This window comes from Neodiprion pinetum, chromosome 4 (genome assembly GCF_021155775.2).
Source record: "Neodiprion pinetum isolate iyNeoPine1 chromosome 4, iyNeoPine1.2, whole genome shotgun sequence".
Lineage (NCBI taxonomy): Eukaryota > Metazoa > Arthropoda > Insecta > Hymenoptera > Diprionidae > Neodiprion > Neodiprion pinetum.
Genome location: NC_060235.2, coordinates 6,626,333 through 6,640,475, shown reverse-complemented (window position 1 = coordinate 6,640,475; position 14,143 = coordinate 6,626,333). Strand labels below are relative to the sequence as shown.

Genomic DNA, 14,143 nt, shown 5'->3' with positions numbered 1-14,143 from the left:
TCGTATGATAAATGTGCGTTCCAATATAAATTCGACAACTTGTTGGCTTCATTCGGAACGATGTACGGCAAAACGTACAAAGTAAATAGGCATATTTTTAGCCTTATTGAAAATTGTTCGTCTCCTGGTGTGAGAAGTAATTAGAATTGCGGTAAGAAAGAATCAAAAAAAAAAAAGAAATTGCACAATGTGTCGAGTACGAGTATTATCTGAGTAGAAGAAAAAAAAAAATGAAAAAAACCAAGCTGGTTTTTTTCATAACGTGAAATCGACGGTACATTGATGCAACGTACAGGCTGAAAAAACTTGGAAAAGGGGATATATGTTACGAATAGGTAAATTGAGAGATTATTCCAATTCTTCTGCCCTGTTGCGCTGGGACATCGATCCTTGGTTAACGCTTTATCTGCATTAGCAGCGATGCAATTATACATACCTACACACATATTACACGCATATAAAAAGCTGTGCTCGAGTGCCAATTACCGGCGACCGTGCCGCATCGGTCAACCTGCGTATAGAGTCGATTGAATCTTACGTAACAATGCAGAGAACACGAGTTTGCCTTGCGAGAGAAAATTATGCGGCTTTGATTTATCGGGTTTGTAAACGGTAAGAATAAGCGCAAAAAAATCGACACCCCAGAATTAATCTCTCACGCGGCATCGTGAATTTTCATCACTCCCGTAGTTCGGCATGGAAAGATGAGGGTGAAGTGCTCGACGGCGGCGGCCGTGGAGGGGAAATAAAAAACGTAGTCTACCGGTGCTACACCTTGTTGGTACGCTTCGGCGCCGGCAGATGGCGACTGTGGCGCCACGATGGAAGCCGCCCGGCGATTGGTCGCTTCGAAAGTAGTCCCAGACATGTGTTTCGTTTCCCGCATTTCCCGCCTCCGAGGTTGTTATTGTGGGGGGGCCCCTCTAGCCGCTAGGCCAGGATCGAACCGCCGTTGGGTTGGTTCTTCGGTGCGGTGGCTCTGTCTGACTGGCGACGACCCGTCCGTCCGTCATTCCCGGTTTGAAAGCAAGGTTGCGGAGAGACTCGGGGAGACGACGTTGTTACGACGCAGCGTAGCGCGGTGCAGTGATAACTTAGTGCGGTGTTGTATACTTTTACTCGCGTTTAACTGCCGGCCATGGAGAAACGGATAGAGCTTGAGAAGCGGGGAAAAAACCCAGGCGAAGTAAGATATGATATTATATTTTCATTAATATCCAAAGCATCGCACTCGTGCCCTCGTTCGTTTATCGCTTACTTTATTTCTTTCTCCTTTCTATCTTTCTTTCACTTTTATCTATCCTATAGCCAATCGTTGCAGAATCGTAACGAGAGTTTTTTCCGTGCACGTCGAGACATCACGCATTTTCTTCACCTTACACTTTGCTCCATTATATTTTTCTTCCTATTTCTCCTCAACCTCGAATGTTTTCAATTTACAATTTTATTTTTATCCATGCCTTATCGTGCTCGTTGATACATTTTTCATCCCCTCCCCCCCTCCTCCTTATTTTTGCCCCAATTTTCCTTCAGTTTATCCCGTTCATTCACCCTCGATCAACCGCTCGATAACAATCGTTACGATCAATAGCCAATTTTTATAACCCCCGAACGTGTAATTTGGAGCGGCTAGCCTGCTTACAGGCATGGCGTAGTTCACATCGAGTGTCTCGCTTCTAACACGCTGCCGCTGCCGCTGCTCGTCGCAGGCATACGTGTGTGTTGTACCCACTACCGGGTGCATCAACCACTCTTTTTTCCCCCATTTCGAGCCGCTGTTTCAAGGGCGAATATTTTCTTCGTACTTGTGGAAGAGAAATTTTTCTTCCGGTATCCATGCCTCCCCCCCCCTTCATGCGTGGCAGCAAAGGAATTCTAAATTCTCGAATTTTTCTTCTCGTATTCTAGTCATCCGATCACACACCTGTCCGTTAAAATTATTCATCCTGTATTAATTGACTTGAGGGAATCCGCGGCGTCTGCTCTCTGTTAATGTTTATAACTAAAGCGGTGTTGCTCCGCGCGTTGTTGATAAGTAAATAAATATTTTCATACACCGAGAGGGGAACATATGCCTCCGACCAATGGCAGGTATCGTATTCACTTATACTGCAGGTCTCTGCGATGTGGCGTGTACGGTGGGATTTCGGATAACCTACGCTAACAATTCTGCTCCATTAATCCCCGCGACATTGAATTTATTCAATAAAACGTTATCGCACGTATGCGCACACGAACGGAAACTTTGGACAGAGATTGCATCCGTAGAATATCCAAAGTATGTTTACCCGTGCCTCCCAAACTCGGTTTACAACTGATTATAAAAAAATAAATTTACGAATTTACGCCAAGTTCCTTTGAAAAGAACGGTAATATACGTAGCGCGATTGTGTGTGGGTGTGTGTGTCAAGTGTCAATTAATTTGTACAGCATACGACAAACCGCGCCATGATGCTTATTTGTTGAGTAACATATGCAATGTAGTACATACATACCTGTACATATTCGTATATGTATATGCATATCGTATGTAAGTACGTGCATGCGTGCACGCGTGCAACGCTGCTTGTTTCATCGGATTCCCTCGGACTTGGGAACGAGTATAATATTATCGCTGCAAAGAATTAGCCGATAATCGTTTCGAATGAATTTCCATTTTATATCCCGGTCGGGGGTATTTAGAAGCTGCAAGCAAGCCGGGGGGTGGTGGGTGTGCTGCTGCCTGCGTGCGTGCGTGCGTCTTCTTGTGCCATGAGGTGAAGATGCGCGTGCGAATGGACGCCGCCATGGCATGGGTTCCCAACCGCACACGAGGGCAGACATGTTGTACGGTTATTAGATTTGCCGCGTTCTTCGTTCCGTCCCTCCACCTCTCTCCCTCCCTCCATCCCACCCGCTTCCGAATCTGCAGGCGTAAACAAAAAGGCGAGAAAGAAAAATGCCATGAAAATTCCGTTCCGTTCCAACTCCGAACCGCCAGAGTGAAATCGATCATATTGACACTTATTCGGCGAGAGGAGAAGAGCATCGGCCGCAGGATTCAGCGATGGGAGAAAATGCGCGCGAAAGTAAGACCGTAGGACGGGTGAAAAACCGTGCAGCGATTAACAACGACGAATTACCGAGACGTCGGAAGGACGGATGTGCTTGCGCAATAGTCACACTCGTGTTTTGACCGGCTCAAACAATTTTTACCGCCGGCCAATGGATCTCGCGGCCATATTGGACGAGTCCATTTGCCCGTTGGTTGATGCCGGCGCTACGCTAAGTGGTGGCACCGAGGCACGTCGCAAGCAATAGTAGATCCGGTCAAAAGCAACGCCTTGTTTACACGCGCGGAACGCTCGGAATCCGATTGCAAGCTCTACCGCAACACGTCTCGTTGAGACTCGGAGGCTGACCTGCCCGAGAAAATTTATTTCATTTGGTTTATAAATGTATTTCTTAGTCGAGAATCGTCGTTTCTTTCTTTCCCCGCATGGTTGTAACAACTCGAAAGTTGAATGCATGTATTCGTTTCGTCACGTGGGCGTCAGCCCGTCGTTCGGCAATTGCAGGAGTTTCGTTTCGTTTCTTTCGTTTCGTTTCGTTCCGTTCCGTTCCGTTCGTTAGTTCGAAGCTTCGACGACCGCCGCTCAGCTTCTTTCCCTCCGTCCCCCCCTCCCACCTCCTCCTCTAAACCGCCCCTCTTTCCTACACCGCTCCGATCAACTTTGTATGTATGTACGTAATTACTTATGTATCTCGCTCCGTACCGAACGGTCTCTCTGTATACTGCGCCATCTGATCAATGCCCGATAGCTCGAACACGATGCGGAGGTCTTCTTCACGCCGTCAACTCTCGGATGAAGAGCCAAAGACGAAATTTCACGCAGTGCACTAATTGCTTCTTATTTATGTACTTGCTTATTTATCTTTTCATTATGTTTTACCGAGCGTCGCGTGCCGCGCCTCGCTTTCTCGCTTGTATATTCCGTGATGCCGCTAAACGTGACGCGGCGTGTGCCCCACTCTCTTAACTCCGATCAATAAAATAGTCCCATCTTTAGCGAAAATTGATCTTATACCTGCCCATTGAAATACCCATTATACATTATGACTTTGTGTACGGTTCGTTCTCTCCGTGCCTCGTGCCGAAGTCGTCACGTTCGCAGGATACAGTTTAATTGCGCAGATTCGTTTGCTCCGCCGCACGGCGCCGATCTTCTCTGATTCTAGACATATTATTTACCACTAAGGATTTTAACCATTTACCGATCTATGTCTCTCTACGATTATGTACATACCGTATGCTTAGGAAAATTTCCTATCGGAGAGAAAATTTTCGATTTTATCTCAACAAACTTGAGGATTTTTCAGGGTTTTTATGAAAATTATATTCAGATCAGCGGAATCGGGAAAACTCCGGAGAGTTGATTCGAAATGTAATATATTGTTCTTTTTCCGAACAACCGCTAAACTACTCCGAGAAGTACTTGACTCTAAGCGTTATTCTGCACTAGAATTTGTCTTTGTTCTTTGATTCGCAGATTGCTTCATGTTTTTCTGTAATAACCATGGGTGGAGTAACTTGGAGTAGGTTTTATTTTAGATACAATTCACTGTGACAAGTATTTGTTTTCTTTTTTTTTGTCCAGAAAATGTGGAAACTGCGGGGAGTCTAGAAATTTAAAGTTCGTAATAAGTTTTCAAGTAATATTATTAATCTGTTATTGTATATCGATCATAGAAAGGGTAGGAAAGACAATGATCGTAGATTAAACTCTTAAGAACTTTGGAAGATAGAAACTTGGGGTCTAGTTGCTCACAGTTTTCGTTGATGCTATTTGTTTTAAATATTCAACTTTGCGCCATGGCACACATTTTGCTGTAGAACGGACAGTATTGAGAATCGAATTCTAAATCGATAAATTCTGAGCAATCGCCCTTCAAACTTTATTCACTGCATTTTAAACAAAACACTGTCATATATTGGTTCCGATATGTTCATTACTTAATTGTTATTTTTTTCATTTTTAGATAACAGAGTTTGTCTTGGACAACTGTAGGAGTACAAACATTGTAGGTTTGACCGACGAGTTTGTAGCTCTGAACTCACTCAGCCTCATTAATGTGGGTCTCACAAGTCTGAAGGGATTTCCTAAGTTACCAAATCTGAAAAAGGTAATTCATTCTAGATCGTTGGACATTTACAATATAACTGAAAACATACCCCTCAAACTTGAGTAGAAGATTATAATGCTATTAGTGTGATGTGCTTTGTTCGTTACTCTTCTCACAACTGAATACTAATTACTGATGTTAATTTCACCAGTTGGAGCTGAGCGACAACAGAATCTCTGGAGGTTTGTCCCTTCTAAGTACCAGCCCGAAATTGACTCACCTCAACCTCAGTGGAAATAAAATCAAAGACCTTGACACGCTGCAGCCTTTGGTAAGCACAGTTTCGACAAATATCCGTCTTGAAGTTCCTGTTTACATCAGAAAATACAGTAGATTCATTGTTAATTTTTTACAGAAAGAGTTCAAAAACCTGAAGAGTCTGGACCTGTTCAACAATGAGGCAACATGCATGGACAATTACAGGGAAAAGGTTTTCAGCCTTATCCCCAGCTTACAGTATCTCGATGGGTATGTGTTTTAAATATTTAATATAACTGTAGTGTATGTTATAAGTGTGTAGTTCACCAGTTAGTACGAATGACAAATATCAAAGTATTGACGCAAAATAAGGTGGTAGTAACTTTTTTCTCACCATTCGCTCTGAAAATAAGTTATTCTCACTCTTAAGATTGTAAGAACAACTTCACTTGTCCAATTACACTAGCACCACAAAAGTTTGACTGATAATTCTTATAGTATTTTATTTTCTGGATGTCAACAAGTGAATTGTTATTGTTAATATTACATTTTACCGTTTCACGGTTTTCAGATTCGATGTTAATGATCGCGAGGTCGATGACAGTGAAGGTGAAGATGACGAGGTGAATGGAAATGATGACTGCGACGGTGACGCCAATGAAGATGACAGCGACGAAGGTATGTAAAGTATTGTTTGCACAAGTATTGAAAGTTTTCAAATTAGTTCAATCCTATGTTTAAGAAAAGTATACAAACAAGTCAGTGTCGTATTTTCTGCTCTTATGTAAATAGTACACATAAGTTGTAGATAAATAAATTATTTTAAAAACTCAGTCTCTTTTTCACGCCAGTGAATAAGAGACTTTCTGGAAAATCCAAAGTTTCTACCGATTATCAAAATAGTTGAGTGAATTATTTCTAGGGCAAGTTTGATAAAATAAATATACTTACTAAGTTTGTGAAGCGATTGTTGGTAAGGATTAGGTAATTGTCAAGAATCATTGAAGTATCGTATTTGATAATACTATTGGCAATATTTTAGTTTCGGACGAGGATGACGACGACGACTTAGATGAGGAAGTTGTTGCTTTGGATAGCGTATACAAAGATTACGTGGATGTAAGTTTGTGGTGTCTTATTGCATTTTTATTCACACTTAATTACCCATAGTATACAGAACTAAGAGACAATTCTACTTGAGATAATTACCTGAAAGTTTGACTTCAACGAATTCACATGCGTGTCACAAAATGTTATCAATGTCTAACTATCTGATTTCTGATAGACTTATGATAAATTCAGAAAACCTGATGAATACAATATTTTAAGTTCAAAATTCTATTCGATTTACGATGTTGGAAAGCTCCACACTTGGTCTTCATGTCTTATCGGAAAGTTTCAATTTTACCTTGTGTTTCATTCTGTCCAAATCATTTGATTGGTTTTCAAATACAGGATGATAGTGACGAGGAGGATTATATTGGAGGGGAGGAGGAAGAGGATGCCGAGGAAAACGACGATGACCTTGACGAGGAGGATGGTCAAGAAGAGGACGAAGGTAGGATACCTTTCGGTAATCTATTGCTTGAATCGTAATTTTTCAGAGTTTCACTAACTACCAGATTTGTGATAATTGTAGAGTTCAGTATCAAATCAAAAAATTTAAATCAACAATCGTTATATCTAATCAGTGCTTGATTCATAGAAATAGTTACATTTCTGATCAGTGATTTGAAATTAATATACACAGGCTTTGTTAGCATAACTTGGAAGTTAAAAAAAAAAAATTAGAAATCATACTAAAGTTTGGAATTGTAATAAAAAAATTTACATTCCTATGGATTTAATAGGAAAAAAAATGAAAGAAGAAATCTGCTTTGTGCCTAGTGCAAATTTTTTTTCACGTACGATTACTAGGAAATTGAATTTCATAATCAAGTCAAGAAAGGAAAATGAGAGTTTCAAATTTTTGGATTCGTATATGTGAACCTATTTTCATTTTTTAAACCCCCTATATCGCAACAGTGTGGTGTAAAGATGTTAGATTTACAGATGCAGTTACATGAAATGCATTCCTTTATCGAATTATTATTTTTACTTCCGGAAAATAGCGTAAGAAAAAGTCAGTGGTCCTTCGCAAATGTTGCAATTTAATTTACCGTTAACCTATGATATTAGATAGCAGGTCGCAAGATAGTGCAACATTTTCCAGCTCAAACCGCAACTGTTTTTTTTTCCCCCACTTGAGACTTACGTGCCTCCATTTCTCGTATGTTATTCTTTTTTCATAGACTAACATAATAAATTCATATTATCATAGGCATAGTTTAAACGATGATAAACAAATGTTTAATTATTATTATACAGCAGCATCACCAGCCCGAGGCAAGAAAAGAAAACACGAGGACGGCGGCGAGGTGGGGAACTAGAACTCCCTACCCCCCGGAATAATTGAAGCCGTGGAAAAAGAGACGCCGTGTAAAATTCTTATAAATAAATATCAATAACTACGCCGCCGAGTGAATAGCTGGAAATCAAACCAATCGACCGACCAATGACAGACTACATGTAGTGGTGTGAATTTATCATTGAATCATTGACTTGAGGAAGGGACTGGGGGGGGGGGGGAAGAGGGGGGGGGTTATTCGTCCGCGCAACTACAAATGTATAGGGTTTAATGCGTAAGCGAGAATTTGATAAGATTAAGGATAACTATATACGAATATGAATTGAATATGGATATGGGTATTTGTACGCAAAAGAGTAAAGGAAGGAGGGGAAAGTAAGGAAGAAAAATGAAGAGAAAAAAAAAAAAGAAATATGAAGCAGGCATACATAGGGCTGCATTCCAGCTAGACCCAACACGTTTTAGTTATACTAACGATATTTTATATAGAGTATATAATTAGAGAATTAGAAGTGTTGCTTAGTATGGAGGAATGGTAAGTGAAATCAAGAGTATTATCGGATTGTCTGAGGGATGTGGTAGAGAGCGATGTATTACACTCGGAGGGGAGCGTATTTGTCTGTTAGCTCCGGTCGGCCAAAGCTGGTCATGCTGGTATGCAGCCATCGTTAATCAGTACTAAGGTTACGTAAGTTACATTTTAAATACATCATCATCATTATTATTATTATTATTATTATTAGTTGATAAATCTAGAAAAAACGAGGATCAATAAATTTTGTACAGGTTTATAAAACTGATGTTTCAGGTGATTCATGCCAATGTGAGAGATGGTTTCAGAGACAGAAAATAGAAAAATTCAGCAAAAATTTGTACTTTTTTCATATCCAATTGAAAGTCTGTGGGAAAGCATACTAGTAAACAATCTAATGAAACGATTGTAATCAAATCGAAATCGCTACAGCTATGATTCCATAGAGTATGAAGTTCTTCGTTGCTTCTGAAAATTTATTTATGTGGCTATCTGCTCCGCTTACGATATACAACAAATACCAATCCAAACCCTCTATAGATTTTTGAGGATAGATTTTCAGTCCAACACAATTAACGTGCAGTTCTGAATATTCATTACAGTGTGTTCCTGACCTCTCTGAACGTGGCTTCCAGGCGACACTGTTATTCATGGTACCTAGACTCACTTTACCACATAAGATTCGATCGGACCACGGTCACTCTAGTAAGGCGCCTCAATTTTAGAGCATAAAAGAAACATGTTAATAAATTAGATTAGATACTGGTCAGATGCAGGTTAGGTTCTGAGATTATATTGTACAGTAGTCTTGAAGATGCATGCCCTGTATCATCTTCCATTACAGTTTCGAATTTCCCCTCTTCGCTTTATTCGCAGAATGCAACCGCTAGTTTCGTGTGTCTCTTGGAGACCAGAAAAATTACATCTCATCCCTCTCACACTTTCTTTCTCTTTAGACGATAGTTCCTTTTGGAGGATTTCGGAAGCGTTGTCTTCCGCGGACTTGAGGAGAATAGCTGGTCAAGTACCGGAACATGTGTTATTGGATAAGCTTGTAGATTCAGAGGATTGACCAATCAAGACTTTAACATTCTATCAAGGTAGATCCTTGCAGTGGAAATGGGAGAGGCAGGGAAAGATGTTTGAATCGGACAATGATTCAATAGTTCTGCTCGTGTGTCAAGATGGCACCGAGTTCAGGAGATTACCAAATCGAGATTATTTTGCATAATCTCAATTTGAAAATCATGATTCTTTTGCCGTTACATCGAACAAGCAATTGAAGAGAACATTGATCCTCCTACTTTGCGACTCATAGAAGATGTTATTTACATTTATGCTCGCAGTTATAGTGATTGAAAGAAAATCAGAAAATGAGGACAAATGGAAAGATATCTGAAGACGTGAAAACGTAACGAATGTTCGCATATACGTTGCGAGATAGGGATCATGTGAATGTGTCGATGAACACTTCTTTCATTTCTGTCTCTAAAATAATCAGGCGTTTATTTGTCGTCTCGCAAGGCATAATGGCGTGAATACAATGAATAATGATCATTATTATTGTTATCACTATTATTATTATTATTATTATTATTCTCATTGCTATTATTATTGTCATTATCATTATTATTAGATTACGATCGTATTACGATGAAGAAGCAGCCAATGTTTGCATCTGTGCTTATTTGTACAGTGTGCAATACATCTGTGTATGGATGTGTGTGAATGTGTGAGTGTGTATGGATATACACATATGAATATATTATACCAGCATACTTGAAAATGCGCGTTTAGAGTATAGAACGAAAAAAAGGACAAGATAGCAAGGGACAGGGTGAATGGGTTGAGAGAGAGAGAGAGAGAGAGAGAGAAATATCGGTGAGGTATTAAAACGATTATTTAACATGGAGTTAATACGTTTCAGGTAGGAGAGCTTTGTGCCTGATGAGTGTAAGATGAGTGCATAGATGGTGAGGATGTACGATGAACGCATGACGCAGCTATCGACGAGACTGTAGTAACATAATTCGTAGACCGACTGGCTCGACCACATGTCTCGTAAATACGTGCTAGTGCAGAGTGTAAAGGAACGGAATTGTCCAGAGTGAAAATGCGAGTGAATGAGAATTGAAATTTTATAAAACTCAACAAGAACAAAAACAAAATGAGAAGCAAAATTTAATATAGAAATAAAAAAAGAAGTGGAGGAAACGTTTGAGAAAATAGGTATATCGTAGATGATGATTCGGGGAAATGGCGCTAATTTGCCTGCCAGATTGGTTATATTATGGCCTTATCCAATTTTTCCAAAATTGCAAAAAAAAAAAAATTAAAAAAAAAATTTATATTAGGTATACCTACTACAGTGGATTATTAACTATACATATTATGTGTATAAGTATGTCAGAAATGCGCGTGTGTGTGCGAGAGAGAGGGAGAGAGAGAGAGGAAGAGCGAGAGAGAGAAGAGAGGAAAATTCATAACACGAAAAAAAAAAACCGAGAAACAAAGGAAATAATTGAAAATCACGATATGAATATCTGTAATTTGCAATTGCGGCTCGCGCGGAATTGATCGTATATACATATGTATACGTGTGTATGTATATTCGTTTGGAAAAATCGATTTATAAATATTAATAATAATAATAATAATAACAATAATAGTAATACTAATAATAATACCAATATCAAGGATAAGAATAGGAGTAATAGTAATAGTAATAATAATAATAATAATAATAATAAAAATACAACAATAATTGTAATAATGATAATGATATTTCCGCGCGTTCCGCGACGCAAGTTATACCTTTGTCAATTGTGATTTCGGATAGACCATTTAATTAAGAAATAAATTTTGTCCATCACCTTGGATTAACCAAGTACCTACATTACATCCGTGTATTGTCTGTCTATTTCTGTTGTTGAAATGAATTTTTGTCGTCAAGTTTGTTTATTTTGAACAACCCTCATCACAAGATAAGAGAAAATAATTTATTAATAAAACCATTTACAAATGAATCCTTGCTGTCTGGTATTTAATCCGAAGTTTCACCTGATGTAGTTTTTTTTTTTTTTTTTTATCTTTCTTTTATCAATCAATTGATAGCAAAAAACTTATTTTTTTTTTCTGTTTCTTCACGTATTTCTATGTACGTTTATATGCCTTAGACAATACAATCTATTATTACTTTATCGTTATGTGTGTATACCCTATGAATTAAGTAATAATTACCTATCACATATATTATGCGCATTTTATGTTTTTGTATTCCATTTTCTAGATTATTTTGTTCCTAATAAATTGTTAATACGAATGAACTATCATTTTGTGAAATCCCGCAAGCATTTGCATCTACGAGAAATTACATTTACGTATAAGAACCGAATTGCTGGCGGTTCAACGAAATTTAAAACACGCATTAAGTTCTTCATGAATTGTAACTCGGTTACAGTTCATTTCATTCGGCTGGTCAGTTTTAAAACTGTTATATCTTTGAGCCCATACAATTTTAAATATTTGGTTCATTTTAGATAGAGCGTGATTCATCAAAATGACAGCCTGAAGAGGGATCATGACAATAACATAACGTCGCCATGTCGTTGTAGTACCGTGGTGGAAAATAATTTCTACGCCAAACGGCAATAAAATGGTGTTCGATGAAAATTGTAGGAAATATTCGAAAAGCGTACAACATTGTGAAAAATCTTTAAAAATCGTAGTATTTTGCATAGAAAATTACTAATTTCTACGAAAAATGATAAAAATCTACAATCTTTCGTAAAATTTATTTATAATTTCCGATAGCGGAGTAAATAAATTTTTTTTCTCGTAGTATTCTAAAAATTTCGTTGAAAAGTAAAACTATTTATAAACTCCGTGAATTATTATAAGAGTAAAATTTTTACGAAACTTGTTTTGTTCGACAATTTTAGAATTTGATTTAGATCGAAAAGATTACGAATATCTATGAGAAAGTATAAAATAGTGTACGATCATAGCCGTCTGGTTGTCCATTGTTAATAGGAAGAATGATAACACCGAGCCTTCATAAGTTTCCTACATTTTCTGCAATCAGTGTAAATTACTTTCGTTATAATCCTGCGATGCGAATGGCACCGATGGTGCGTAATTTGACTAGTCATTAGGAGTGCTAGCCTTTGGTTATTTAACGGTTTGCCATATCTGGGGGTTTCAAGTATTATCAACCAAGTTATCGGTGAAAGAAGCCTGCATGCTTTCATAATCAATACCTATTGTGTGGTACACAACATTGGTATTTGGTAACGTATCGTCGTCAATACTTGGCAAACACCAATCCCAACAATCGGAAAAGAATTGAAACGGATTGAGAATTTCAATACGATCTATTCCGATTTCTTCATCCAAACGGATGTTTCGTATTCTTTGATAAGAATTAATTCGGATAGAAAGAATTGAATCGGATTGATAATTGCCATCCCTTATTCTAAACAAATAATTGAAACGAACAAGCTATTAGAGGTGGCATTGTCGCGAATATGACGGGATAGGAAAGAACAGATAAAATCGAATAGAAACGAACAAACAGATTAAATCGAACAGTGTCTCATTGGAATAACTCATACTTAATTCGGAAACTTAAAGAAATGGGATTCATAATTCTGCTAATCGTTCCGTTTCTATTCTTTTCAAATTGTTGGGAGGTTTATCAATGAGAGAGCCACCTAATACTATCGCTTATAAAGTATTCAATTTATCCAGATGAATATCAACGATACACATGCGTACATTTGATTGACATTCGTGTTTCTATTGCATAATTTCTGCGTACATATCACTGAAATGAATATTTTTTCTGCCGAATGTCTCATTTTTTAATCTCAAAATGTCGACAGTTCATTACCAATGTCATTCCAACGTCTGCACGCAATAGTTGTTGGTAACGAAGAACTTCTCTTACTGGCGCAGTTAGTACTCGGTTAATAATACATGAAACTGCTATTACCCCCAAAACCCGCTCCTGATCCGGTAAATCGTAACGAAAAACGTTAACTGAATACAGTTAAACACCGAAAGGTTACCCTAATGGGTTTTGTGTGCTTATGGGATTGCGTGTCAACGGCTTTCACCGATAAAGAAGCTACCGGATCGCTAACGTGGCTTCTTACGGCTCCCGGCCCATCGATCCCCACCTACCCACGGAGTACTTAGTCACAAAAATTTGCACAGAGCTAACCGTTATTAAATTCTCCCCTCAACATGCAAAATAACCCAGGGCTAGGAATTTACAAACCAGTCGCTGCCTCCACGATTCAAATTTCCCGCGTGGCTGACCTCGCAGATGACTCAACGCACAGAGGGAGCGAGAGGGTCAAGCAATAGCGGGTGGCACACCCTGGCGTCAAGAATAGTGACTAACCAATATGGCCGCCCCGCGCTACCTTCATTTCCAGTATTCCTTGATACTTCCGTCAGTGCACTTGGGTCGCGGATTGGTGGGATAGGACCAGTCGAGTTCAGTTTGTGATCCTTATAGGAGGTTGTTGTTGTTATTGTTGTTGTTGTTGTTATTTTTTTTTTTTTTTAAATTTATTTATTATTAATACGTCTACACATATATCGGTATCCTGTTCCTCACCGGGGATATATAATAATAATAATACACAACTATAAATATGGCAGAAAGTAAGGGTGCGTTGATCGCGAAAACAGTGCAAAAACACGCTGGCAGAGCCAAGGAAAAGGTGAGTTATGACATACAGAAATCTTTATTTCTCACGTCCGTACGGTTCTCAACATCGATACTCGATAAAACGACGACGGGATTGAATTATTACCGCACATCGCTTCTCGGA

General features: G+C 38.7%; 2 protein-coding genes across 7 annotated transcripts in view; both read left to right on the top strand.

Moving 5' to 3' along the window:
• Positions 1-924: 924 nt before the first annotated feature.
• Positions 925-10,866, top strand: Mapmodulin (acidic leucine-rich nuclear phosphoprotein 32 mapmodulin). Of its 3 annotated transcripts, none has more exons than XM_046619784.2 (8): positions 925-1,186; positions 5,020-5,163; positions 5,315-5,434; positions 5,519-5,631; positions 5,933-6,039; positions 6,404-6,480; positions 6,817-6,919; positions 7,732-10,866. In XM_046619784.2, exons 1-8 carry the CDS (start codon positions 1,139-1,141, stop codon positions 7,788-7,790), a joined length of 771 nt encoding a protein of 256 aa, XP_046475740.1. In that variant the 5' UTR covers positions 925-1,138; the 3' UTR covers positions 7,791-10,866. The 3 variants fall into 3 exon arrangements, with proteins under 3 accessions (XP_046475740.1, XP_046475737.1, XP_046475739.1); XM_046619781.2 differs by having other exon boundaries at positions 6,817-6,934; positions 7,729-10,866; XM_046619783.2 differs by having other exon boundaries at positions 927-1,186; positions 7,729-10,866.
• A 2,931-nt stretch (positions 10,867-13,797) lies between these two features.
• Amph (amphiphysin) overlaps positions 13,798-14,143 on the top strand; it is a 41,718-nt gene continuing 41,372 nt past the window's right edge. For 2 of the 4 annotated variants that reach the window (XM_046619778.2, XM_046619776.2), the window contains exon 1: positions 13,800-14,032. In XM_046619778.2, the coding sequence (XP_046475734.1) occupies positions 13,964-14,032 (69 nt within the window). In that variant the 5' untranslated portion in view covers positions 13,800-13,963. Of the gene's footprint in view, positions 14,033-14,143 lie in introns of all 4 variants that reach the window. The other 2 variants (XM_046619780.2, XM_046619779.2) reach the window with 2 other exon arrangements.